The sequence below is a fragment of the Rhinopithecus bieti genome, unplaced genomic scaffold, assembly GCF_001698545.2.
Source record: "Rhinopithecus bieti isolate Rb0 unplaced genomic scaffold, ASM169854v2 scaffold_44368, whole genome shotgun sequence".
Taxonomy (NCBI): domain Eukaryota; kingdom Metazoa; phylum Chordata; class Mammalia; order Primates; family Cercopithecidae; genus Rhinopithecus; species Rhinopithecus bieti.
In genome coordinates, this window is record NW_016817889.1 from 193,936 (window position 1) to 221,877 (window position 27,942).

The window sequence follows — 27,942 nt, forward strand, 5'->3', positions numbered from 1 at the left end:
GGTGGAGAAGAGGAGGGATCCAGATTCTACGGTTCTGCTGTTCGACTTGTTCTGATGAAGACAGTGTTTATCTCAACCGTATAGTATTTCTTTTTCCTTTTTTCTTTTTTTTTTCTTTGAGATGGAGTCTCACTCTGTCACCCAGGATGGAGTGCAGTGGCGCGATCTCGGCTCCTGCAACCTCTGCCTCCCGGGTTCAAACGATTCTCCTACCTCAGCCTCCCAAGTAGCTGGGATTACAGGTGCCCGACACCACGCCTGGCGAATTTTTTGTATTTTTAGTAGAGAAGGGCTTTCACCGTGTTAGCCAGGATGGTCTTGATCTCCTGACCTCGTGATCCTCCCGCCTCGGCCTCCCAAAGTACTGGGATTACAGGCGTGAGCCACCGTGCCCGGCCAACCGTATGGTATTTCTAACTACAACAGTCATAACAGCAGCTTCCTGTCATCGAATGCCTGATGTGGGGGCTCAGTGCTGATTTTACAAGTGTTACTTCCTTCCATTTTAAAAAATAATTTTTTTTTTTTCGTTTTAAAATAGAGGCAAGTCTTGCTATGTTGCCTAGGCTGGTCTCGAACTCCTGGGCTCAAGTTTTCCACTCGCCTCGGCCTCTCAAAGTGCTGGGATTACAGGCGTGAGCCACTGTGCACGGCTTTCCTTCAGTTTTTACAAAACCTCTAAGGTCTTGTAATTTCTGTAATCAAGATATTCAGAATGCCTGAGCAATAGGCACCTGCACTAAAGTATGAATCATGTAGCACTTTTTAAGCTGAATAAAGTCTGGAGACAATTCTCCATTAGTCTCTTGAGTTTGTGCACATACTGGGATCATTGCCTGACTGCCTTTGCTCCTAGGCTCTCGTTAAGGATGTTCGTGTAGTGGGCAGCCTTGGAAGATAGAAATGGTGTCTCTCTACAAAACAAGGAGGAGACAAGGGCACAATCCGTTATAAAAGATTTGGAGCAGGGTGTGGTGGCTCACACTTGTAATCGCAGCTACTCTATAGGATGAGGTGGAGTTCAAGACTAGGATAGGCAACAGAGTGAGACCTAGTTAAAAAAAATGGTTAATGGTTCAGATTCTCTAAGCTCAGGGTTACTCTCCTGTAAGGCAACTCACTGTGTGCATGGGTTCTTCTCACTTTGCCTTGTGGAAAGTCACTTGGGAAACTGATACCAATGCTATATTCTGGCTACTGTCATTGCTGTAATAAATTGCCCTTCATTTCAGGCCAGGTAGTCACATGCTTTCCATCAACATTCGTAAAACTGTGACAGGCTAACTTGTTAGCTTGCAAGTAGGGTAAGATCTGAGACCCCCCTTAAGTTTTTGACAAGTGGTAGATTTATAGATACACATGTACATTCTTCTTTTTTTTTTTTTTTGAGACAGTTTCACTCTTGTTGTCCAGGCTGGAGTGCAATGGCATGATTTCAGCCCACTGCAACCTCTGCCTTCCGGGTTCAAGCGATTCTCCTGTCTCAGCCTCCCAAGCAGCTGGGATTACAGGCGCATGCCACCACACCTGGCTAATTTTTGTATTTTTAGTAGAAACGGAGTTTCATTATATTGGTCAGGCTGGCCTCGAACTCCTGACCTCAGGTGAGCTGCCTGCATCTGCCTCCCAGAATGTTGGGATTACAGGCATGAGCCACCCACCCAGCCACTCTTTAAACTATGTAGTACATTTGTGACCGGGCGCAGTGGCTCACAGCTGTAATCCCAGCACTTTGGGAGGCCGAGGCAGGTGGATCACAAGGTCAGGAGTTTGAGACCAGCCTGGCCAACATGTTGAAACCCCATCTCTTCTAAAAGCATGAAAATTAGCTGGGTGTGGTGGCGTGCGCCTGTAGTCCCAGCTACCCGGGAGGCTGAGGCAGGAGAATTGCTTGAATCTGGGAGGTGGAGGTTGCTGTGAGCCGAGATCGCGCCATTGCACTCTAGCCTGGGTGACAGAGCGAGACTCTGTCTCAAAAAACAAAATAAAACAAAACAAATACACAACTATATAGTAGTACATTTGTATTACAATTAGTTTATTGTAGTGCTTGTGACATTTCACATTTTTCATGCTTTATGGGAATTCTTTTTTTTTTTTTTTGAAATGAAAGGCCTCACATATTTATTACTGAACCCAGCCAACCAATGCATTCATAATCGATTCAGAGAGGAAAATACGTCGAACTCTCCAGAGAGTGGTGACATTTTCAGTTTGATATGGTAATGTGATCGTGACCTTCAGACAGCACAAATATATGTGCCATCTCATGTGCAATTCCTTATAGCCCCAGCTTGGTTCTTCTCCAATGTCTCCTTTTGGAGTTGTACCTTATTTTATTTCCAGTTTTCATCCGAATCCACTGGGGAATGGGACGATTTTGCTTTTGTTTCTTGGCCAGGAATCGCTTAATTCTGAAAGTCTTGTGAGAAGACATGGCAAGAAGTGGAGGCAAGAACACACCACGATGGCGGAGAAAGGAAAAGAGGGGCGGGATTTCTTTATGTAAAATGCAAACAGATCTTGTGTTGATTTTATGTATACCAAATGTATTCTCCTACTTTGTGGCTTGTTCTATTAGTGGACTTTTTTCGTTTCTTTTTTTTTTTGAGACAGAGTTTTGCTGGTCGCCCAGACTGGAGTGCAGTGGCGCGATCTCGGCCCCCTGCAACCTTCTTCTCCCAGGTTCAAGCGATTCTCCTGCCTCAACCCCCCAGGTAGCTGGGATTACAGGCGCCCACCACCATGCCTGGCTGATTTTTGTATTTTTAGTAGAGATGGGGTTTCACCATGTTGGCCAGGCTGGTCTCAAACTCTTGACCTCAAGTGATCCGCCCATCTCGGCTTCCCAGAGTGCTGGGATTATAGGTGTGAGCTACGACGCCCAGCTAGTGGACTTGTTTTTCGATGTTGCCACCCAAACAACAGGAACTCATCTTGATTAGTTTTCCCATTTCTGTTTCTTTTGTACTGCTAGTTGGCCCTGAGTATAGGTTTCCCATTTTCAAAGCCTGTGATGATTTTTCTTTCAGCAAAGAATGGCCGAGTGGACTCTGAGGACCGGAGGAGCCGCCACTGCCCATACCTGGACACCATTAATAGGTCAGTAGGACAGGGATGCTGAGGATGGCACAAGAACAATGGAATCTATGCAGAAAGTTTTTTGACTGTACATTGGACAACACTTTCCCAAATTTTACTTCTTTTTTTTTTTAAGCTTTTTTATTTATTTTTTATTATACTTTTAAGTTCTAGGGTACATGTGCACAGCGTGCAGGTTTGTTACATATATATACATATGTCATGTTGGTGTGCTGCACCCATTAACTGGTCATTTACATTAGGTATATCTCCTAATGCTATCCCTCCCCATTCCCCCCAAATTTTACTTCCTTTAAACCTGTCTAGAGAGTTGTGCTTCTTGCTATGTTACTCTTTGTTCTTTGATTGTAAGTGCTAGAACACATGTTGTTAAAGAGCTTTTAGCTTATTTTGCATTTGTATGTTGGGATAACAAGATGCATAGTATCCTAAAATAACAGCACACTGAAATATTTATGGAGTATCTAGTATGTACTGGATACTCTTTTGGGTGCCTGGGATTCAGCAGAAAAAAACACAGAAATTTGTTTGAAAGCTGAGGTAGTTTACCTCATCATAGCATTCTTTTCTCTGATTCCCAGGTGGATTGTAGAATGTTTTTCAACCTATATTGTAGGGGAATGTTCTACAATAATATAATTACTCTTGTAAGAGCTGGGTATGGTGGCCCACACCTGTAATCTCAGCCCTTTGGCAGGCCAAGGCAGGAGGATCACTTGAGGCCAGAAATTTGAGACCAGCCTGGTCAACATAATGAGACCCATCTTTTTTTTTTTGAGATGGAGTTTCACTTTTGTACCCCAGGCTGGAGGGCAATGGCATGATCTTGGCTTACAGCAACCTTTGCCTTCCAGGTTCAAGCGATTCTCCTGCTTCAGCTTCCTGAGTAGCTGGGATTACAGGTGCCTGCCACCACACCCAGCTAATTTTTGTATTTTCTTTTAGAAGAGATGGGGTTTCTTCATGTTGGCCAGGCTGGTCTTGAACTCCTGATGTCAGGTGATCCACCCGCCTTGGCCTCCCAAAGTGCTGGGTTTACAGGCGTGAGCCACCGTGCCCGGCCAACAAGACCCATCTTTTAAAAAAGCTTAACAAAAAAAAGTTATGACTGGGTTCTCTGGCTCGTGCCTGTAATCCCAGCACTTTGGGAGGCTGAGGCAGGCAGATTGCTTGAGCTCAGGAGTTTGAGCATCCTGGGCAATGTGGCAAAACTTCATCTCTACAAAAAACACAAAAAATTAGCCAGGTGTGGTGGTGCACTCCTGTAGTCCCCGCTTCTTGGGGGGCTGAAGCAGGCGGATTGCTTGAACCTAGGAGGTTGAGGCTGCAGTGAGCTGAGATTGTGCCACTGCACTTCAGCCTGGATGACAAAGTGAGACCCTATCTCAAAAAAAAAAAAAAACCAAAAAGTTATAAGGGCTGTTCATTATGGTAGGTATGAGCTACGTGTGGCTTCAGTGGCTCCTGCAGTTGAAGAACTGAATTTTAAATTTTATTTAATGGAATTACAGTCAGCCTCAGTATCAGAATATGGATACAAAGGGCCAACTGTAAGGGGCTTGAACATTCTGAATTTTGGTATCTGAAGGTGTCCTAGAACCAGTGTCTTTTGGCTACTGAGGGACAGCTGTATTTTAAATTTAATTGTCAATAGCCACTTTGTCTAGTGGCCTCTAATAAATTAGATACCATAGCTCTTTGGGATCATTATCAGTTAATTAATAGTTACTATTTGAGAATAAATCTCTTTGTGGATTCAGTGGAGGTAAGGTTTTTGTTCCCTACTGCCCAGTACTCACTTTGCACTTGAATAAATAGGTCTATTTGTAGGTATTTTAAAATTCTTCAGGCTTTTCATTTGTTTCTATGGATAAAATACATTTTTAAAAAATGAATTAGTATTATTTGTTTTTAGGAGAGGATCCCACTGTGTATCCCAGTCTGGAGTGCAGTGGTGGATCAGAGCTCACTGTAGCCACAAACTCCTGGGCTTAAGTGATATGTTTTTCTTTTATGCGAGGATATTTTCACCCTTTTTATGTCCTCTCCACCTCCAGAATGCTGTTGGGGCACTGTTAACCTTAGTCTGACTTGTAGCTTTCCCTCTAGAGAAAGTGACTGCAATGGGAAGTCCTGAACTGGTTACAAACGGTAAAGAGAGATTGGCTCCTGGGTATTGTGTGTCTGGTGGAGACACCTCAACAGTGCTTTGGAGCATGGCGGGTGGAGGTGAGGAATCATCAGTGTCCCCCATGGTGTATATATGGCTGGGAACTGTTTTCTGAAGGATGTTGTGTGGTATCATGGGTCATAGAGCCAACACTGCTTCATTTGAGTGCCTTCCTACGTGTCCATCCTATTTATTTTTTTCTGTTTTGTTTCCTTAGGAGTGTGCTGGACTTTGACTTTGAGAAACTGTGTTCTATCTCCCTCTCACACATCAATGCTTACGCCTGTCTGGTGTGTGGCAAGTACTTTCAAGGTAAATGAATGTTAGGAATTATAAACCTAAGTTTTTCAAGCTAGCTGCAGTTCTGCTCCAGAGGGACTTTTTTTTTTTTTTTTTTTTTTTTTTTTAAGAAAGTAAGCTGTTCTCAGGAATCATATCTAATAATTTCTATTTGTTCCCAGGAAATTGAAATATTCTTAGAAAACCAATAAGAGGTTCTCTGACTGATCAGAACCTGGATATATCTGAAAGGGAGAAAGAGCTAGTCATACGAAAGATTGTAATCTCAAAGACTCTGGGTTCTCGAATCTTTAATATATGTATTTTTTTAAGTTTTAATTTTTAAAAATCATTTTGAGACAGAGTCCCACTTTGTTGCCCAGGTTGGCCCACTGCAACCTCCGCCTCCTGGGTTCAAGCAATTTTCCTGCCTCAGCCTCTGGAGTGGCTGAGATTACAGGCACCCGCCACCACGCCTGGCTAATTTTTGTACTTTTAGTAGAGACGGGGTTTCACCATGTTGGCCAGGCTGGTCTCGAGCTCCTGGCCTCATGTAATCCACCCGTCTTGGCCTCCCAAAGTGCTGGGATTACAGGCATGAGCCACTGCCCCAGCCTAATTTTTTTTTTTTAAGAGGTGGAGTCTCACTCTGTCACCCAGGCTGCAGTGCAGTGACGTGATCTTGGCTCATTGCAGCCTCTCACTCCCAAGTTCAAGCGATTCTTCTGCCTCAGCCTCCCGAGTAGCTGGGATTACAGGCATGCACACCTGGCTAATTTTAGTATTTTTTGGTAGAGACAGGGTTTCACCATATGGGCCAGGCTGGTCTTGGACTCCTGACCTTAAGTGATCCACACTTTTTCGCCTCCCAAAGTGCTGGGATTACAGGTGTGAGCCACAGCGCACAGCCACGTTTTTTTTAAAAGATGGGATTGTACTCTGTTGCCCAGGCTGGTCTTGAAACTCCTGAGCTCAAGCAATGTGCCTGCCTGTACCTCCCAAAGTGCTGGGATTATAGATGTGAGCCATTGCACCCCGCTATCTGGCTAAATATTTTATTTTTTTTGTGGAGACAAGGCCTTATTATGTTACCTAGGCTACAATTTTTTTTTTTTTGAAGTATCTTTTAGCTCAAAGGACTTTTTTTGTGCCTTTTTTTTCCTGAAAATTTATCATTTCAACTCATTCACACCAAGCATATGCCATGTACATAGTATAGTGGAGGATTCAAATGAGGTAAAAACAACTGGGCACAGTGGCTTACACGTGTAATCCTAGCATTTTGGAAGGCTGAGGAGAATTGTTTAAAGCCAAGAGTTCAAGACCCACCTGGCTAACATAGCAAGACCCTGTCTCAAAACAGGAGATAAAAACTATATTCTTTGCTCTAATTAGGAGCTCTAAGGAGTCAAGGTTGACATGTGAAACAACCAGCGAGTTCTGTTAGACCATAAAGATTACTGCTGGACCGTGGCACTGAGTAAAAATAAGTGCAGTAGGAGTTAAAATGTGCAAAAATCAATGTTAGCTGGAGTGTTGATGTTGAGTTCGTGGAGGAGTGGAGGTGGGACTTGAATTGGCAGGACATAGGAGTTTGAATGGTTAGGGGAAAGAGAGTCTAGAAAGGAGTAGCAATATGAAAAAAGTTACATAGATACAGCATTGTCCTGAATATGGGCATTTGGAAATTCAGGACTGAGTGATGATGGACTGTCATAGGATATGTATATGTTTATGTATATGTGTATTTATGCACACACATATGCATAGATATTTCTAGTTTCATATATATAGGAAACTATGTATGTGAATATATAGTTATATAGAGAGAGATTATATATATTTTATATATGATATGTATTTTACAAATATATGCAAAAACTAGTGAAATTTGTTTTCCCAATCAATGTCTCATGCCATCTAGAGAAAGAAGTAACTAATGTGCTAGTCTTTCTTGCTAATTTTTTTATGAGAGAACTTCATGTGGAGGATTCATTTTATGAATGACATAATATTTGTTTTTCGCGGATGTTAACATGTTCCGGTAGAAAATAATGAAAGGAAAAGCAAACCTGATCTGCGCCTTCTAGTATCTGCCCTTCTATTACAGCCTTTCACCCTTCCCTACAGGCCGAGGTTTGAAGTCTCACGCCTACATTCACAGTGTCCAATTTAGCCACCATGTTTTCCTCAACCTCCATACCCTCAAGTTTTACTGCCTTCCAGACAACTATGAGATCATCGATTCCTCATTGGAGGATATCACGGTGTGTGTCTAAGAGGGTTGGTTTGGGGTCCATTCTTTAATGAGCCATCCCAGGGCTCCCAGGGGACTGCCCCATCTGAGGACAGGGAAGAATCTCAGTCCTTTTGGGCATCGAGAGGCTGCTTTCCCTTTTGGGAAGAACTGGGGAAACTGAGTAAGGTCAGAATTCATAATTGCAGCCTGTAGTCTATAACTTAACTGTCATTTCTACTTGTAACATTGAGGGCTAGGACTGAAGAAATATGGGTGTATTCTGATGGGGTTTAAAGTGTTTTTGTGAAATTATTCTTCCACACTTTGAAGCAGGGATATAAATTGGTCCTGGTGTAGGACAATATTTACCAAGCTGCACACCAGCTCCTGGCTGCTTTTAACGTATAATGGGAGCAGAGCATCCAGCCACAGATGTCTAATCTCTGGGCTCTAGTTTGTGACCTGTACCAAGAGACACTCACTGTGCTGAGCATGTAAAGTCCTCTTGGGCTTTGATTAGTGTTGGGTTTTTGATTATTATTTTCTTTTTCAGCACGTGGGGCATATTCATGGTGCCAAGTGCTCTGTTTTGTTTTTGTTTTTTAGATGGAGTCTCGCTCTGTCGCCCAGGCTGGAGTGCGGTGGCGCCATCACAGCTCACTGCAGCCTTGACCTCATGGGTTCAAGTGATCCTCCTACCTCAGCCTCCCACCTCAGCCTCCCAAGTAGCTAGGACTGTAGGCATTACCATCATGGCCAGATACGTTTTTTAAATTTTTTGTAGAGATGGAGTCTCACTGTGTTGCCCAGGTTGGTCATGTTCTGTTTATTTTTAAGGAAATGGTGGTATTTATAGTCTTTGAAATACTGCTTTTCTACTTGTAAAATTTTATAAGCCTATTATTAATAGTTGAGATTAAAATAGTTATGGACAGGCTGGGTGCGGAGGCTCACACCTGTAATCCGAGCACTTTGGGAGGCGGAGGCAGGTGGGTCATTTGAGGTCAGGAGTTTGAGACCAGCCTGACCAACATGATGAGACCCCATTTCTACTAAAAATACAAAATTACCCTGGCATGGTGACACATGCCTGTAATCCCAGCTACTGGGGAGGCTGAGGCGGGAGAACTGCTTGAATCTGGGAGCGGGAGGTTGCAGTGAACCGAGATCGTGCCATGGCACTCTAGCCTGGGCAACAAGAGTGAAACTCCGTCTAAAAAAAAAAAGTATGGACAGTATTTATAGAGGGAGAAACTGGCCTCAATTCAGTGTTTCAAAGTGAATTTGGGATGACCTCTATCCAGTCTGTGACATAATGACTCTGGTAACTCTGCCTGAGAAGAGCCTGATCCTGCTCTTCCAGTACCAGGGACTCGTGGAGATCCTCAGTCTCACCCAGAATGGAGGAAACTCTCCTGCTCCAAAGCTAGGTACATGTGCTGCTCCCAGGGGTTTCTATCTGAGACTTAGACTGCCTTTAGGAACTTAATAGTTTCTGGCAGTCAGTTTTCATGAGTTGACCAGACCTGAGGTCTATGAAAAGACCTGGGATTCAGTGATTTTGGGTTAGACACAGAGATTCCCTTGTAGATTAGCCATGGGAGAGGATCTACCCTGTGTTACTTCAATCTTTATACCTACTGATTGGGACTTTTTCTGTGTGTGGTGGGGTGTTCATGGCCAAAGTGTTCTTTGTTTTTGTAGAAATTGCTGTTGTTTGTAGACATTTCTTGTGAACTCAGCTCTTAAACAACTTAGCATTTTCTTTTGCTTTGCAGTATGTGTTGAAGCCCACTTTCACAAAGCAGCAAATTGCAAACTTGGACAAGCAAGCCAAATTGTCCCGGGCATATGATGGTACCACTTACCTGCCGGGTATCGTGGGACTGAATAACATAAAGGCCAATGACTATGCCAACGCTGTTCTTCAGGTAAGATCAAGACGGGAACACTGAGGAAGAGAAGGACACCCAGAAGGCTGGGCACGGTGGCTCACCCCTGTAATCCCAGCACTTTGGGAGGCCAAGGCGGGCGGATTGCCCGAGGTCGGGAGTTCCAGCCAGCCTGGCCAACATGGCGGAACCCTGTCTCTACTAAAAATATAAAAATTAGCCAGGTATGGTGGTGCAAGCCTGTAATCCCACCTATTCAGCAGGCTGAGGTGGGAGAATCAACTTGAATCCGGCAGGCAGAGGTTATAGTGACCCGAGATCGTGCCACTGCACTCCAGCCTGGGGAACAGAGTGAGACTCTGTTTCAAGAAAAAATAAAAAAGAGAGGGACAGGAAATAGTATGTGTACTGGCCAAGGAATTACTGCCTTTGGCCGGGCGTGGTGGCTCATACCTGTAATCGCAGCACTTTGGGAGGCCAAGGTGGGAGGATCGCCTGAGGTCAGGAGTTCGAGACCAGCTTGGCCAACATGGAGAAACCCCATCTCTACTAAAAATACAAAATTAGCCGGGTGTGGTGGTGCATGCCTGTAATCCCAACTACTTGGTAGGCTGAGGCAGGAGAATCGCTTGAACCTGGGAGGTGGAGGTTGCAGTGAGCCGATATTATGCCATTGCACTCCAACCTGGGCAACAAGAGCGAAACTCCTTCATCTCAAAAAAGAAATTACTGCCTTCTTATAGAGTATAGTCAGATGATCCTCAGACACCAAGTCTTGCTAAGGACTCTACTTGAGTAATTGTTCTGCAACAGGCAGAGCATTCCTTTGCTCACTGGGCTGCTGTCAAATGGTGAGGCTTTTTCTAGCCTCTGGCTCATGGCCTCTGTAACTTCCAGGGAATGCGAGACCAAGTCTGTGTTGCCTTGCAGTGTCAAGTAAGAAACATGCCAGATGTATTTTTTTTTTTTTAAATGGTGTAGATGTTTGTCATGCTGGCTGATCAATGACTTTCTCTTGCCCGTATGCTCATAACCCTGAAATGGAAAAGACAGAAAACCAAAGTTGTCCTTTTTTTTTTTTTTTTTTTTTTTTTTTTTTTTTTTTGAGACGGAGTCTCAGTCTGTCGTCCAGGCTGGAGTGTAGTGATGGGATCTCAGCTCGCTGCAACCTCTGCCGCCCGGGTTCAGGCGATTCTCCTGCTTCAGCCTCCCGAGTAGCTGGGATTACAGGCGCCTGCCACTGTGCCTGGCTGATTTTTGTAGTTTTAGTAGAGACAGGGTTTCACCATCTTGGCCAGGCTGGTCTTGAACTCTTGACCTTGTGATCCACCTGCCTCAGCCTCCCAAAGTGCTGGGATTACAGGTGTGAGCCACCACGACTGGCCAATTTTTAAATGTTGGTAAGTATAATAAGAAAACAATAATTCTACTTCACCGAGAACATGATTAAAAAATTATAATCGTAAACACAGGCTTACTGGGGAAAAAATGTATAAATTGTGAGGGGCTGGGCACGGTGGCTCATGCCTCTAATCCCAGCTCTTGGGGAGGCCAAAGTGGCAGGGTCCCTTGAGGCCAGTAGTTTGAAACCAGCCTGGCAACATAGCGAGACCCTGTCTCTGTTTAAAAAAAAAAATTAGGCCGGGCGCAGTGGCTCAAGCCTGTAATCCCAGCACTTTGGGAGGCCGAGACCATCCTGGCTAACATGGTGAAACCCCGTCTCTACTAAAATACAAAAAACTAGCCGGGCGAGGTGGCGGGCACCTGTAGTCCCAGCTACTCCGGAGGCTGAGGCAGGAGAATGTCGTAAACCCGGGAGGCGGAGCTTGCAGTGAGCTGAGATCCGGCCACTGCACTCCAGCCTGGGCGACAGAGCAAGACTCCGTCTCAAAAAAAAAAAAAAAAAAATTTAGCTGGGCACGGTGGTGCATGCATGTCTGTGGTCCTAGCTGTTTGGGAGGCTGAGGTGGGAGGATCCCTTCAGCCCAGGAATTCGAGGCTGTTGGAGAATTTTGAGGACTTTGAGAAGTACAGGCATTACTGGTGTGAGCCACTGCACCCAACCTTGCTTCACTTCTAAAGTTGATTATTTATATTTTTTTCTTGAGTTATTGCACCTTACAGACTCCTTTCCTATTGGTTCATCTGACTGAGCTTTAAGAAATATATGATGAAATTATGCCCTTTTCTGTTGGATATGTTGCAAATGTTTTCTGCTAGTACTTACTTGGCCTTTAAATTTTTTTAAGTGATATTTTTGTCATGAAGAATTGGACAAAAAACTGTAAAGGCATATTTTTTACATTCGGTGTCTGCTCTTGGTGTCATGACTACTCTGTGGAAAGGTCAAATTCTTAGGTAGAGAGAGACTTTTCATCAGATTGTTCCCTTTAAATCCTGTCATGGCTGCGTGAAAACTAATTTTTTTTGAGATGGAGTCTTGCTCTGTCTCCCAGGCTGGAATGCAGTGGCGCAATCTCAGCTCACTGCAACCTCTGCCTCCCAGGTTCAGGCGATTCTCCTGCCTCAGCCTCTCAAGTAGCTGGGACTACAGGTACGTGCCACCACACCCGGCTATTTTTTTGTATTTTTAGTAGAGATGGGGTTTCATCATGTTAGCCAGGATGGTCTCGATCTCCTGACCTCGTGATCCGCTCCCCTCGGCCTCCCAAAGTACTGGGATTACAGGTGTAAGCCACCGTGCCCCGCTGAGTAAAAACTATTATAGGATGGACAGATAGAATTTGGATTTGGTCAGAGCTGTTAGTCTTGGCTTTCTGATGAATTTTAGTTCGTGTAGGAACGTCTCTTTATAAAAATAAATGGATGAACAAACCCTGTGTGATGTTGTTTCCGCTAAAATAGGGTTGACTGGACCAGGTCATCCATCTGGAGGGTGGATAATTCTTCTCTGAGGATGCCCAATATTATTTGTATTGTTGCTGAAGCCAGAGTGCAACAGAGTGCAACATTTCTCCATAAGATAGACAACTGAGAATTAGAATAAACTTTATCCATCCTCTTGTTTTGAGAGTAAATCTCTCTTTGTAGTAATTATTCTACAAGTTGGAAGTCCTTGTTTCTTTAGCTGGGCTCAGCTTGTCAGGGCTTTCCTAATCCCCTCTATGGTTAAAGTGCTTTCTGTGTTCTGAGTTATCTTCCTTAGAGATGCCTGGGTTTATTACGTTTAGCAGAAACCCTTCTAGCTGACTCCCTGAATAGATGACCTTGTTTAAGAAAGAAATGTGTTCATGGTAAGCACAGTGCTGGTTAGGAAGGACCTGTGGGGATACTGCATTTTTATTTAGGGTCTGCTTGGTCCTCCTCTTCCCAGTTTTGTTTTGTTTTTTTTTGAGATGGAATTTCGCTCTTTTTGCCCTGGCTGGAGTGCAATGGAGCAATCTCGGCTTACTGCAACCTCTGCCCCTCCGGGTGATTCTTCTGCCTCAGCCTCCCGAGAGGCTGGAATTACAGGCACTCACCACCATGCCCAGCTAATTTTGTATTTTTAGTAGAGATGGGGTTTCACCGTGTTGGCCTGGCAGGTCTCAAACTCCTGACCTCAAATGATCCACCTGCCTTGGCCTCCCAAAGTGCTAGGATTGTGGACATGAGCCACTGCACCCGGACCCTTCCTCCCAGTTTTGTAGCTCAGGCTAATGAGCCTGTGTTTCTTCCTGAAACCAATACGGCTAATTTTTATCTTTCTGCTTAATGAGATCCAATTTGCTTTTATTGTCCTAAACCTTTTGACCGTTTTCTCTTTTTCTCTCTTTTTTTTTTTGGAGATGGAGTTTTGCTCTCGTTGTCCAGGCTGGAGTGCAGTGGTGCCATTTTGGCTCACTGCAACTTCCGCCTCCTGGATTCAAGTGATTCTCCTGCCTCAGCCTCCCGAGTAGCAGGGATTACAGGCACCTGCCACCACGCCTGGCTAATTTTGTATTTTGGTAGAGAGGGGTTTCATCATGTTGGCCAGGCTGGTCTTGAACTCCTGATCTCAGGTGATCCTCCCGCCTCGGCCTCCCAAAGTGCTGGGATCACAGGCATGAGCCACCTCGCCTGGCCGACCATTTTCCATCGTAACAGTATATTTACTTTTTTAAAAAAATTTTGCCTGTGCACGGTGGCTCAGGCATGAGAATTGCTTGAAGCCTGGAGGCCGAGGTTGCAGTGAGCCGAAATCATGCCACTGCACTCCAGCCTGGGGGATGGAGCAAGACTCTGTCTCCAAAATAAAAAAAAATTTCAATAGGTTTTTGTGGAACAGTTGGTTTTTGGTTACATGAATAAGTTATTTAGTGGTGATTTCTGAGATTTTGGTCACTCATTGCCCGAGCAGTGTATACTGTACCCGATGTATAGTCTTTTATCCCTCACCCCTCCTCACACTCTTTCCCTCAAGTCCCCAAAGATCATTGTATCATTCTTACTCCTTTGTGTCTTCACAGCTCCCTATATTTACTTTTATGTACAATTATATGGTTTTATTATGGGAAAACATCAAATTTTAAGATAATTTTCATATTATTTTAGTGTGGAGTTGAGAGATGGGAGAACTGTGTTTCCTAGGTAGTTATTTTTGCTTCAACCAAAATGGATGATGAAGGAAAGGGTATTTGGATTTTACCTTTCTATCTTATGAATTTAAGTATTGTCACAGCATAATTAGAGTAACAAAAGGAAATTGTTGAATAAGTTGATAGAGATTTGAATACCTGTGGGGTTTTTTTTGTTTTGTTTTAACCTTCTTTGTGGTATCCACATCAGCAAAGTGTCTGTAGAAGTGTAGGTCATATGAAACTCAACATTAATGATATTTCTGTAATGTGAGCCTGGGTAGGATTCTCCAAGGGTCGATTTACTTTGGCTCTTTAAGGCCATCACAGGCACATCACAAGATTCTGTTAGAACTTTGGTTGGAAGAGCTTGGCTCAAGGGGTCCTACAAAGGGGCTTTGGGTTAATTGGAGTGTTTGATTTTCAGGCTCTATCTAATGTTCCTCCTCTCCGGAACTACTTTCTGGAAGAAGACAATTATAAGAACATTAAGCGTCCTCCAGGGGATATCATGTTCTTGTTGGTCCAGCGTTTTGGAGAGCTGATGAGAAAGCTCTGGAACCCTCGAAATTTCAAAGCACATGTGTCTCCCCATGAGATGCTTCAGGCGGTTGTACTTTGCAGTAAGAAGACTTTTCAGATCACCAAACAAGGTAAGAACAAGTCATTCATGTTTCAGGACAACAAAACTGGTTTGATGAACAAATTTATGTCTACTTGGCAGTGATTTTTTTTAATTAATTAATTTTATTTTATTTTATTTTTTTGAGATGGAGTCTCACTCTGTCACCCAGACTGGAGTACAATGGCATGGTCTCAGCTCACTACAACCTCTGCCTCCAGGGTTCAAGCGATTCTCCCACCTCAGCCTCCCGAGTAGCTGGGACTACAGGCGCGTGTCACCATGCCCGGCTTATTTTTGTATTTTTAGCAGAGATGGGATTTCACTGTGTTGGCCAGGCTGATCTCGAACTCCTGACCTCGTGATCCACCCTACTTGACCTCCCAAGTGCTGGGATTACAGGCATGAGCCACTGCACCTAGCCTTTTTTTGTTTTGTTTTGTTTTGTTTTTTTAAGAGACAGAGTCTTGCTCTTTTGACCAGGCTGGAGTACAGTGGTGGGATTTGTAGCTCACTGCAGCCTTGAACTTCTGGACTGAAGGGATCCTCTTGTCTCAACTTCAGGTAGCTGTGATTACAGGCGTGAGCCACTGTGCCCAGCTGCAGTGAATCTTGAGAGTAGCCAGGAGTGTCCAGTGGATTGTGTGGTTAGGTTCCTCATTCTTCTCTGACCAGTCTGCCCTGCAAAGAGTCCCAGGAGATTCCAGCTGAATAGAAAGTCGGTCTTATTTGGTAAATTAAACTGTATGGCTTAGGGGAATACCAGGAGACTGGGAAAGACACTAGCTTTTATTAAACATCTGTCACCTATCCTCATTTTTTCATGTCCCACATTAGGGTATTCTGATGATTTTTTTTTTTTTTTTTTGAGACCGAGTCTTGCTCCATTGCCCAGGCTGGAGTGCAGTGGTGTGATCTGTGCTCACTGCAACATCTGCCTCCTGGGTTCAAGGGATTCTTCTGCCTCAGCCTCCCAAGTAGTTGGGATTACAGATGCCCGCCAACGTGCCCAGCTAATTTTGTATTTTAGTAGAGAGGGGTTTCACCATGTTGGCCAGGCTGGTCTTGAACTCCTGACCTCAAGTGATTCACCCGCTTTGGCCTCCCAAAGTGCTGGGATTATGGGTGTGAGCCACTGCACCCAGCCTCTGATGAACTATTTTGACTGTTTTTATCTCTCCAGACCCAATGTGTTATTGCCTTATGAGTAAAGCGGACAGTGTAACTTTGTACCTAAATCTCATATCATATCGTCTAGCATCCATATTAGTTTATTCAGCGTTCACTCATGGTGCTAGGTTTTAGAGCAGCAGGGATAAGAAACAAGATTTTTCTCTTTGAAGAACTCACAGTCTAGTGGGGAAATAAAGTTATGTAGAAAGGTTGAGTGTGCTGGCACAAGCCTGTGGTCTGAGCTACTTGGGAGGCTGAGGCAGGTTGCTTGAGCCCAGGAGTTCAAGGCTACAGTGAGCTATGATCACACCACTGCACTCCAGCTGGGTAACGGAGGAAGACCTTGTCTTTAAAAATAAGTAAGCAAATTTCAACTGTCTTTTTTTTTTTGAGACGGAGTCTCGCTCTATTGCCTAGGCTGGAGTGCAATGGCGCGATCTTGGCTCACTGCAACCTCTGTCTCCCGGAATCAAGTGATTCTCCTGCCTTAGCCTCCTGAGTAGCTGGGATTACAGGCATGTGCCACCTCGCCCGGCTAATTTCTTTTGTATTTTTAGTAGAGACGGGGTTTCGCGGTGTTAACCAGGCTGGTCTCAATCTCCTGACCTCGTGATCCGCCCTCCTCAGCCTCCCAAAGTGCTGGGATTACAGGCGTGAGCCACCGCGCCTGGCTCAACTATCTTTTTTTAGAAAAGGTAATTACAGGTGTTAAGTGCTGTGCTATGGGAGGGGAGCATGGAGTAAGGACCCCCTCAACTGAACATGTGGGAGGTAGATAAGAGGTCAGAGTGGAGGAAGAGACCCTGAGTTTTAGGTAGATGTGGAGGCAGGTTGGGATGGGGAGTGAACATTCCAGGTAGAGAGGACATGGTGGGCAGAAGAGAAAAGTGCCTGGCATAGACAGACTGCAAGTAGCTGGACCCTTGGACTCCAGGGGTCAAGGGAGAGCCAAGGTGTAGCTCCTGAGGGAGGGACCAGATGGCCTGGTTTGTAAGCCACCATAAAGAGCTTGGATTATATTCTGACAATAGTTGGAATCATTGAAGGCTTTTTTTTTTTTCTTTTTTCGGAGAGGGAGTCTCACTCTGTTGCCCAGCCTGGAGTGCAGTAGTGTGATCTCGGCTCACTGCAGCTTCTGTCTCCCAGGTTCAAGCAATTCTCCTGCCTCAGCCTCTGGAGTAGCTGGGAATACAGGCACCTGCCACTATACCTGGCTAATTTTTTGGTATTTTTAGTAGAGACGGGGTTTCACTATGTTGGTCAGGCTGGTGTTGAACTCCTCACCTCAGGTGATCCGCCTGCCTCGGCCTCCCAAATTGCTGGGATTACAGCTATGAACCATTATGCCCGACCTCATTGAAGGCTTTTAACAGAAATGTGACATCAGACTTAATTTGTTTTAAAAACATTTCTAGCTGGGCATTGTCATTCACACCTGTAATCCCAGCACTTTGGGAGGTTGAGGTGGGTGGATTGCTTGAGCCCAGGAGTTCGAGACCATCCTGCGCAACATAGTGAGACCCTGTATCTACAACAAGTTTTTAAAAATTACTCAGGCATGGTGGTGTGTACCCGTAGTTCTAGCTACTTGAGAGGTTGAGGTTGGAGGATCACACGAGCCTAGGAGGTAGAGCTGCAGTGAGCCATGTTAGCTCCACTGTACTCCAGTCTGGGCAACAGAGTGAGACCTCTATCTGTAAAATAAAAAAAAAAAAAACATTATTCTGGCTGAGGATTGACTTAGAGGGGATATCGAGTAGTGGCTTTTAAGAGTCTCTTAAAAGCCTATTTCTCCTTAACTAAGGAGAAATAGGAGGAATCAAGGTGATAAGGAATGGGGCCCATGGAGCACTTGGTTCAGGGTTAGTAGGAAGTAAGATACACTTCGGGTTGGATAATATATATTGATCAGAAGCCCCATGATTTAGTCTCAACTGAGCAGAAGTTATAAGCTATTTGGGCTTGGCAATTGATGGTGTTTAGTAGTTTACAACATGGCCAATAACATCTTAATCTGGGACCAGGCACCCTGGCTCATGCCTGTAATCCCAGCACTTTGGGAGGCCGAAGTGGGACGATTGCTTGAGCCCAAGAATTCAAGACCAGCCTGAGCAACATAGGGAGACTCCCTCTTGACAAAAAATCGAAAAGTTAGCCGGGCTTGATGGCACATGCCTGTAGTCCCAGCTACTTGGGAAACTGAGGTGGAAGGATTCCTCGGCCCTGGGAGGCAGAGCTTGCAGTGAGCTGAGGTTGTCACTGCACACAGCCTGGGCGACAGAGCGAGACCCTGTGTTGGGAAAAAAAAATCTGGATGCCTCACCCTTCTAAACAGGTGACAGCCTGTTTGTGTGCTTTGTAGGACCATCTAATTCCCAGGAACTAGGTGGCTAGGTTGTCTTGTGTTTATAGGGATATTTCTGTTTCTGGACCAACTCTCTGAGCTCCCAGCGTTATATTAAGGCTACAACAAAGGAAAAAATTTTTGCTGAGAATGATGTTTTTGTGGACCAGGAATGGATGGATCAATGTCAGCATTCACTGTGTTCCACAGGTGACTTCTGGCCTGAAGGTGGATAGTGGGGCCTGTCAGCTTTTGGCAGTTTGGAAAGTTACGGCATAATTGGGTTGTAGAGTTGCAGAAAAATCAGTTGAGAATGAATGTGTCTAGTTTCTTCTATCACAGCCAGTGTTGGCTATGATAGTTACGATGTCACATAAACATAATTTCCTCCATCTCTGAGACCTAGTAGGTTATTACTTGCCTAGCGTTTAGATGTGTGAAGTGTTTCTTGCTGTGGTAGTTGTCCTGTAAAAGCATTCTATGTATGGAATAAAAAGAAAATCATTCTATGGAGTTGTCAGGGGTTTCTGGGTTTAGAGAAATGAAATTGAGAAAGATACACTATAGTCTTTGAGATTTTAATTGGGTGAGCAGAGAGGAACTAAATAGAAGCAAATCTTAGTTGATGAGAAAGTAGACATTAGGCTGAGGTGGGAGGATCCCTTGAGGTCAAGAGTTTGAGACCAGCCTGGCCAACATGGTGAAGCCCCATCTCTACTAAAAATACAAAAATTAGCTGGGCCTGGTGGCAGGCGCCTGTAATCCTAGCTACTTGGGAGGCTGAGGTGGGAGAATTGCTTGAACCCGGGAGGGGAGGTTGTAGTGAGCTGAGATCATGTCACTGCACTCCAACCTGGGCAACAGCGCGAGATTCTGTCTCAAAAAAAAAAAAAAAAAAAAAGTAGCCATTATCCCAGAAATGTCTGAGTGGCAGGCTCCGTAGACAGCATTTTCATGGAATATTGTCAATCTGCTTGTTTCCAGAACCCCTTGTTCTGTATGCCTTTTCAGTCTGCATGCTAGTCACTTGCCTATAAGATAGGAATCTTTGTGAGCTACAGAAGGGAAGAAGGAAGTGTGAGCTCACTCTGGAGAGAAGTGGATGTTAAAAGGTCACATTCATTTGTTTTGGTCATCCCTGAGTGATGCGATACAGTCCTGGTATGAATCAGATAGCCTATGGAGAGAGTCAAGATCAGAAGAGTTAGAGCTTGACCTTGAGGAGTGCCAGCATTTAATGATCAGACAGAGGAGGATGCACAGGAGTTGGGATGGGATGGCATGGCCAGAGAGGAAGGGGGAGAATCAGGAATGCCAACCAGTGCATGGTTTGAGTTAACTCTAATGCCATTTAGCTTCAACGTTTTCCATCCTTCCTTTTTTTCCAGGGGATGGAGTCGACTTTCTGTCTTGGTTTCTGAATGCTCTGCACTCAGCTCTGGGGGGCACAAAGAAGAAAAAGAAGAGTAAGTCATTTACTGATAAAAAAGGAGCTCTTTTGTTCCCTTTTAAAAAACTTTGCATCTGGGCACGATGGCTCATGCTTATAATCCTCTTTGAGAGGCCGAGGTGGGTGGATTACCTGAGGTCAGGAGTTTGAGACCGGCCTGGCCAACATGGTGAAACCCCATCTCTACCAAAAATACAAAAGTTAGCCAGGTGTGGTGGCTGTAGTCCCAGTGACTTGGGAGGCTGAGGCAACTTCCCATTCTTTTGTTAACTCTTTATCTGGGGTAGGGTGGTATCTATTTTATACATAAACTAAATGTTCTTTCTGAATAGGCCCCTCTGCGTAGTTTTTGCTAGAATATGGTTATAGTCACAGTGATATTTTATTTTATATATTTTTTGAGACGGAGTCTTGCTCTGTCACTTAGGCTGGAGTGCAGTGGCACGGTCTCAGTTCATGATAGCCTCCATCTCCTAGGTTCAAGCAGTTCTCCTCCCTCAGCCTCCCAAGAGTAGCTGGGATTACAGGCACCTACCACCATGCTCAGCTAACTTTTGTATTTTTAGTAGAGATGGGATTTCACCTTGTTGGCCAGGCTGGTCTCAAACTCCTGACCTCAGGTGGTCTGCCCAAAGTACTGGGATTATAGACGTGATGGTGTCTTGATGTGGGATTGTGGCCTGTTGCTCTTCCCACTGGGTGGCCCTGCCCTCTCTACCAGGTGTCTTCAGCCTGTGTTAACCCTCTGAGCTCTCAAACTTACGTTTTGGCAGGATTCTAGAACTTGGTTGTGCTTTCTCTCTTGTTGCTTTGATCCTGTTCTGGCCCATCTCTTAGTCTGTCATTGTCCTTTTGTCTTCATTACAGTTTGGACATTGTCTCCCTTTGAAAGTAGCTTATGGTTATGGGAAGTTCCTTGGTTTTCCTTGTTTCGCTTGTGAATTTTTTTTGTAATTCATGTATTGCCGGGCTCTGTAAATCATTCCTTCATTTTGAATACATTTACCTTTTCTTTTATGGACCAGGCCCTGTGATGGAGGATCAAAAGTTGTCTTAAGGAAGAGAAATAAAGTAATTATTTACACAAATAATTATAAAGGTACCCTGGTGATATATGGTACAAAAGGAAACTTCTGTGTTTAGTGAGAGCTCTGGGTCTTTTGCTGGAAGATGCTGGTTTATTTCAGAAATTTAGAAGCTGGAAATATATTTTAGACATGTTTTCCATCCTCATGGAATTTGTCTCTTGCTTCCTGTTTGTGCAGCTATTGTGACTGATGTTTTCCAGGGGTCCATGAGGATCTTCACTAAAAAGCTTCCCCATCCTGATCTGGTGAGTTAGCTGAGCCTGGGTCTTGGACTGATTTATATTGCTTGAGGGGATATAGGGGAGATGAAGAGATGCTTAGAGAACTGACAAGCCTGCTTGCCCCATGAAGAGGTTCAACAAAGCACCTGCCTAGTGGCAGCTCACTTTTCAGTTTGAGAGTTAGTGGTTGGATGTACTTTGCTGGTTTAAGTGTTCTGGCCAACTAAGTGGTGCTGCTGTGTTTTTTCAGAAAGCTCAGCTAAGCTTTCTTTTTGTTTTTCTGAGACGGTCTTCCCCTTTCGCCAAGGCTGGAGTGCAGTGGCGTCATCTCCGCTCACTGCAACTTCTACTTTCTGGGTTCAAATGATTCTCTTGCCTTAGCCTCCTGAGTAGCTGCGATTACAGGCGCTTGCCACCATACCTAGCTAATTTTGTATTTTTAGTAGTGACAGGGCTTCACCATGTTGGTCCAGGCTGGTCTGGAACTCCTGACCTCAGGTGGTCTGCCTGCCTTGGCCTCCCAAACTGTTGGGATTACAGGCATGAGCCACTGTGCCTGGCCCTCAGCTAAGCTTCTTAGATGGTCTTAGAGCTTTTCTTTTTTGAGATGGAGTTTTGCTCTTGTTGCACAGTCTGTAGTGCAATGTCATGATCTCGGCTCACTGCAACCTCCACCTCCCGGGTTCAAGCAATTCTCCTGCCTCAGCCTCCCAAGTAGCTGGGATTACAGGCGTGAGCTACCAAACCTGGCTAATTTTTCTATTTTTAGTAGAGACGAGGTTTTACCATGTTGGTCAGGCTGGTCTCAAACTCCTGACCTTAGGTGATCCACCCGCCTTGGCCTCCCAAAGTGCTGGGATTACAGGCGTGAGCCATGTGCCTGGCCCACTTTCTTTCTTTTTTTAATGGATTTTTTTTTTTCTTTTTGAGACAAGATCTCACTCTATCACTCAGGCTGAGTGTAGTGGCGTGATTATGGTTCGCTACAGCCTCAACCTCCCCTGCTCAAGTGATCCTCCCACCTCAGCCTCCCCAGAAACTGGAACTATAGATGCACAGCACCACACTGGGCTAATTTTTTATTTTTATTTTAGTTTTATTTATTTATTTTATTGAGACGGAGTTTCACTCTTGTTGCCCAGGCTGGAGTGCAATGGCACGATCTTGGCTCACTGCAACCTCTGCCTCCCAAGTTCAGGTTGTTCTCCTACCTCAGCCTCCCAAGTAGCTGGGATTACAGGCATGCACCACCACGCCCAGCTGATTTTGTATTTTTAGTAGAGATGGGGTTTCTTCATGTTGGTCAGGTTGGTCTCGAACTCCCGACCTCAGGTGATCTAACTCCTTCCGCCTCCCAAAGTGCTGGGATTACAGATGAGAGCCGTCGTGCCTGGCCGGTTTTTATGTTTTATAGAGATGGAGTCTCCCCGTGTTGCCCAGGCTGGTCTCGAAGTCCTGGACTCAAGCAATCCTCTCACCTTTGTCTCCCAAAGTGTTGAGATTACAGGTGTGAGCCATCACACTTGGCCTCAGAGCTTTTTAGATAGTCTGGTATATAAGCAAAATCTCTTTATAAGAAGGAAACCTGTTGGTTCTTAAGTTAATCTAACCAGGTGGTGCATGCCAACTGCCCAGTCTCTCAGGCACCTCTCTTTGTTCTTTGAGATGAAGGAAATGTCAGCGTAGCAAAACACCGGTTCTGTGTGTGTTCCTATACCACTCACACTCCTTTCCTCTCTTTTCTTCTCATTCATTTCTAGCCAGCAGAAGAAAAAGAACAGTTGCTCCATAATGACGAGTACCAGGAGACGATGGTGGAGTCCACTTTTATGTACCTGACACTTGACCTTCCTACTGCCCCCCTCTACAAGGACGAGAAGGAGCAGCTCATCATTCCCCAAGTGCCACTCTTCAACATCCTGGCCAAATTCAATGGCATCACTGAGAAGGTAGCCCATTAACACACCTGCCCTGCCTATACTTTGCACTCTCGACTTTTTCATTTTCTTTTTTTTTCAAGACAGAGTTTTGCTCTTGTCACCCAGGCTGGAGTGCAGTGGCATGATTTCAGCTCACTGCATTCTCCACCTTCCAGTTTCAAGCGATTCTCCTGCCTCAGCCTCCTGAGTAACTGGGATTACAGACATCCACCACCATGCCCGGCTAATTTTTTGTATTTTTAGTAGAGATGAGATTTCAGCATATTGGCCAGGCTGGTCTTGAACTCTTGACCTCAAGTGATCCACCTGCCTCGCCTCCCAAAGTGCTGGAATTACAGGCGTGAGCCACCACGCCCGGTCCATTTTCATTTTATACATAAGAATCACCACATGTATGTGATGTATTTATTGTAAAGTATATTGACTTTATTGAGCCTCCCAGACTCCTTGGTGTTTCTAGCTGGTCACCCCCAACTCTTAACTTACAGTGCCCTTCTTTTTATTATTTTCTGAGACAGGGTCTTGCTCTGTCACCCAGGCTGGGGTGCAGTGGCATGATCATGGCTCACTGCAACTTCAAACTCTCGGGCTCAAGTGATCCTCTCACCTTAGCCTCCTGAGTAGCTGGGACTTTTTGGTAGAGATGGGGGTTTCTCCATGTTGGTCAGGTTGGTCTCGAACTCCCGACCTCAGATGATCTACCCGCCTCGGCCTCCCAAAGTGATGGGATTACAGGTGAGAGCCATCGTGCCCGGCCAATTTTTTATTTTGTGAAGATAAAAAAGACACGCTTCACCACGCCCAGCTAAGTTTTTTTGTAGAGAGAGCTCTCACTCTGTTGCCCAGGCTGGTCTTTAACTCCTGGCCTCAAGGTGTCTTCCCACCTTGACCTCCCAAAGTGTTGGGATTACAGATGTGAACCAGTGCCCAACCACAGTGCCCCCTCTTGTACTTCTCATATATCCTTTTTTCAGCTTTCTGCCTGCCTCTGGGTAGTATAGAGAAAGGAAGGTCATTTAGGAGAGGAGAAACTCCAAAAAGTGGGGAGACATACTTTTTTTAAAATTTTTTTTTGAGATGGAGTCTCACTCTGTTGCCTAGTCTGGAGTGCAGTGGTGTGATCTCAGCTCACTGCAGCCTCCACCTACCGGGTTCAAGCGATTCTTCTGCCTCAGCCTCCTGAATAGCTGGGACTACAGATACATGCCACTATGCCCAGCTAATGTTTGTATTTTTAGTAGAGATGAGGTTTCACCATGTTGGCCAGGCTGGTCTTGATCTCCTGGCCTCAAGTGATCTGCCTGCCTCAGCCTCTCAAAATATTGGGATTATAGGCATGAACCATTGTGCCTGGTTAGCTTGCTTTCTTTACATACATATTTATATATATATATATATTTATATTTTTTTTTTTCTTTTTTTTTTTTGAGACGAGCTCATCTGTCCGCCAGGCCTGGAGGTTGCACGTGCGCAATCTCGGCTCCCTGCAAGCTCCGCCTTCCCTGGGTTCCAACACCATTCTCCTGGTCAGCCACTCTTGACTTAGCTGGGACTTACACAGGCGCCGCCACCCACACCTGGCTAATATTTTTGGTATTTTTAGTAGAGACGGGATTTTCACCATGTTAGCCCAGGATTGGTCTCGATCTCCTGGCCCTCAGTGATCCATTGGGCCTTGGCCCCTCCCAAAGTGCCTGGGATTTACGGGATTATAGGCGTGAAGCCACCACGCCTGGGCCTTTCTTTTTTTTTTTTTTCTTTTTAGTAAGAGATCGGGTTTCCACCATGTTGTCAAGGCTCGTCTCGAAGTTCTGTGCTGAAGTGATCCCCCTGCCTATAGTGATAGGATTACAGGCATGAGCCACCAGGCCTGGCCTTTTTTTTTTTTTTTTTTTTTTGAGACGGAGTCTCGCTCTGCTGCCCAGGCTGGAGTGCTGTGGCCGGATCTCAGCTCACTGCAAGCTCCGCCTCCCAGTTCACGCCATTCTCCTGCCTCAGCCTCCCGAGTAGCTGGGACTACAGGCGCCTGCCACCTCGCCCGGCTAATTTTTTGTATTTTTTTTAGTAGAGACGGGGTTTCACCGTGTTACCCAGGATGGTCTCGATCTCCTGACCTCATGATCCGCCCGTCTCGGCTTCCCAAAGTGCTGGGATTACAGGCTTGAGCCACCGTGCCCGGCCCCGGCCTTTTTTTTAAAGTCAGCCTTAGCCAAACTGCACATCCTAAGCCTCATACATTATTTCTGGGACCAGGAGTCTTGTGAACTTTAGGTGTGAGGCAAAATTACATTTTCAAAAACCAAAATGAAAACCTCATGCCCCTGCTCTAATACCTACTGAACTTCAGCACTGACTTGAGAATTTTCTTTTTTTTCTCTAGGAATATAAGACTTACAAGGAGAACTTTCTGAAGCGCTTCCAGCTTACCAAGCTACCTCCATATCTAATCTTTTGTATCAAGAGATTCACTAAGAACAACTTCTTTGTTGAGAAGAATCCAACTATTGTCAATTTCCCTATTACGTAAGTAACATCCTGCTTCACTTCCTCTCACGAGGAGTGAACCTGGATTTCTTCTCTTATGTTTTTACCAGTATTAATTTTGGACTGTCTTAGTTGGGGATTACAATTAACAGAGCCTACCTACAGTAGATAACAGTTTTTATTGGAAGGGTACACTTAACTTCAGGGACCACAAAAGATGGATGTTTACTAGGAGGCAATCCCTATTTTATCTCCTCTCCTGTTGCTGGCCGGAAATTATAGTCCTCCTGCGTAGAGAAGAAGAAATGATGCAAGTAGGATAAGACAGGTAGAATTCTGCCTGGTTTGGAAGATGTCCTGAGTAGTGAGGGTCTGCCCATCTATTTGCCGGCCATCACACCTTTTTGCACACTGGAGTTGTACTAGATGCTTTTAATTTGCTTCCTTCTAACTCAGAAAACTTCTGCAAAATCCTTTTGGGGGTAGACTGTTGGTTTTCAGTTCTCAAGAGACAAGGTTTTTCACACTTAAGAAGATGTTGGGCTGGGCGTGGTGGCTCACACCTGTAATCCCAACACGTTGGGAGGCCAAGGCAGATGGATCGCTTGAGCTTAGGAGTTCAAGACCAGCCTGGGCAACATGGCAAAACCCTGTCTCTACAAAAAAAAAATACAAAAAAATTAGCCCGATGTGGTGGTGCACACCTGTAGTCCCAGCTACTTGAGGGGCTGAGGCAGGAGGATTGCTTGAACCTTGGAGATTGAGGCTACAGTGAGGTGAGATGGTGTCACTGCCCTGCAGCCTGGGTGATAGAGTGTGACTGTGCTCAAAAAAAAAAAAAAAAAAAGAAAGAAAGTAGTGTCAGTTTTAAATTCTACGTAGTGTTTAAGAAGGTAGTATCTAAAATTAAGAGGCCCGAGTTTTAGGCTGTCTTAGTGGTGGGACCTCAGACCCATAGTTTGCATGTTTTCTGGATATGTTCTCTCAAAGATAAAATGAGAGCTTGGAGTAGATGGGCCTGAGCCCTAGGGGTTTGTCCGGGTGTAACATCTTACTATAGTATTGCCAGGACTCTTAGAACCATGGAGGGTGAGGAGAGAGAACATTTGCAGTTGAGAATTACAGGCGAATTTTCTCTTTTCTCTTTTGCCCCACTTTTCTCCACTAGCATCTTCTTTGTGAGACAGTAGAATTAAATAGGGAGACATGGAGGTTTGTTCTCTGCCTCCTTGAGTAGGATGACAGAGCTGCTTTCTTTGAAAGTCTATGCATCAGGGTTTTATTTCAGCACTAGCCTCTTGTGAATTACCAGTCACCTGTCTGTTCCTGGTAGGTAGGGGCAGTCTCGATTCCAAGGGCAGCTCCAGAGGGAGGAAGACTGTGTATCAATGGTACTTCCTGCTCAGTTGCCACAGAAATTTCCTTGTCCCATTGTTTTCTTTTATGGGCCTAGAGTAGGCCCAGTATAAAAGTTTATCCTTCAGAAGAGAAAGATTGGTTCTTAACTAGGCAGTCTTTTAGAGAACATCAAATTGTGACTAATTTTGGAAACTTGCACTTTTAAATATTTTATGTGCTGTAATGACTTCCAGTAATACGATTCTGGATCATTTCATCATCCATACTTCTTGAAAAGGATTCTTTTCATACCTGTCTTCCTGTGATTTATTCATAACACATCCTCTTTTTGTCAGAGTTATCAGACTTATGGTGATTAGGCACCCTCTGCTTATTTGGAGACAGAGATTTTTGAGGGCAGGTTTGAAGTTTCACTTTCAGGTAATTAGCCATTCTCTTAACTGGTTTGTTGCTGTGGCTGGGAGATGAGTATAGTTTGCTCTTTTAGGCTGGGTGCAGTGGCTCTCATCTGTAATGTCACCACTTTGGGAGGCTGAGGTGGGAGGATTGCTTGAGCTGAAGAGTTTGAGACCAGCCTGGACAATATAGCAAGATCTCGTCTCTACTAAAAATTAAAAAAATGAATAGTTTGCTCCTTTTCCTGTTTACCAAAACAAAATGATTAAACGTAGTATTTCTCTTTTGCCACATGGACAGTTTTGGTTCAGTCATGAAATCTTGAGTATAAAGACTTCTCCGGGCTGGGCGGGTGGCTCACACCTGTAATCCCAGCACTTTGGGAGGCCGAGGTGGGTGGATCATGAGGTCAGGAAATCGAGACCATCCTGGCTAACACAGTGAAACCCCGTCTCTACTAAAAATACAAAAAGTAGCCTGGCGTGGTGGCGGGCACCTGTAGTCCCAGGTACTGGGGTGGCTGAGGCAGGAGAATGGCGAGAACCCAGGAGATGGTGCTTGCAGTGAGCCGAGATAGCACCATTGCACTCCAGCCTGGGCGACAGAGCGAGACTCTGTCTCAAAAAA

General features: G+C 44.9%; 2 protein-coding genes across 5 annotated transcripts in view; one reads left to right on the top strand and one right to left on the bottom strand.

The window, feature by feature from the left end:
* The window catches only part of USP39 (ubiquitin specific peptidase 39), a 92,966-nt gene that overhangs the window by 14,229 nt on the left and 50,795 nt on the right, over positions 1 to 27,942 (top strand). For all 4 annotated transcript variants that reach the window (XR_001882297.1, XM_017856297.1, XM_017856295.1 and 1 more), the window contains exons 2-10: positions 3,033 to 3,102; positions 5,490 to 5,584; positions 7,682 to 7,818; positions 9,569 to 9,721; positions 14,666 to 14,891; positions 19,766 to 19,843; positions 21,093 to 21,160; positions 22,897 to 23,085; positions 25,457 to 25,599. Coding sequence is in view for 3 of the 4 variants with exons in the window: in XM_017856295.1 (XP_017711784.1) it covers positions 3,033 to 3,102; positions 5,490 to 5,584; positions 7,682 to 7,818; positions 9,569 to 9,721; positions 14,666 to 14,891; positions 19,766 to 19,843; positions 21,093 to 21,160; positions 22,897 to 23,085; positions 25,457 to 25,599 (1,159 nt within the window). In the remaining variant the exon portion in view is untranslated. The remainder of the gene's footprint in view (positions 1 to 3,032; positions 3,103 to 5,489; positions 5,585 to 7,681; positions 7,819 to 9,568; positions 9,722 to 14,665; positions 14,892 to 19,765; positions 19,844 to 21,092; positions 21,161 to 22,896; positions 23,086 to 25,456; positions 25,600 to 27,942) is intronic.
* On the bottom strand, positions 2,107 to 2,452 carry LOC108518124 (60S ribosomal protein L39). Its single transcript, XM_017856308.1, has one exon. The coding sequence runs from the start codon at positions 2,435 to 2,437 to the stop codon at positions 2,282 to 2,284; it is 156 nt and encodes a 51-aa protein (XP_017711797.1). The 5' UTR covers positions 2,438 to 2,452; the 3' UTR covers positions 2,107 to 2,281.

Excerpts from the sequence above, each read along its gene's own strand:
- LOC108518124 (XM_017856308.1), bottom strand. The coding sequence starts at position 2,437 with ATGTCTTCTCACAAGACTTTCAGAATTAAGCGATTCCTGGCCAAGAAA.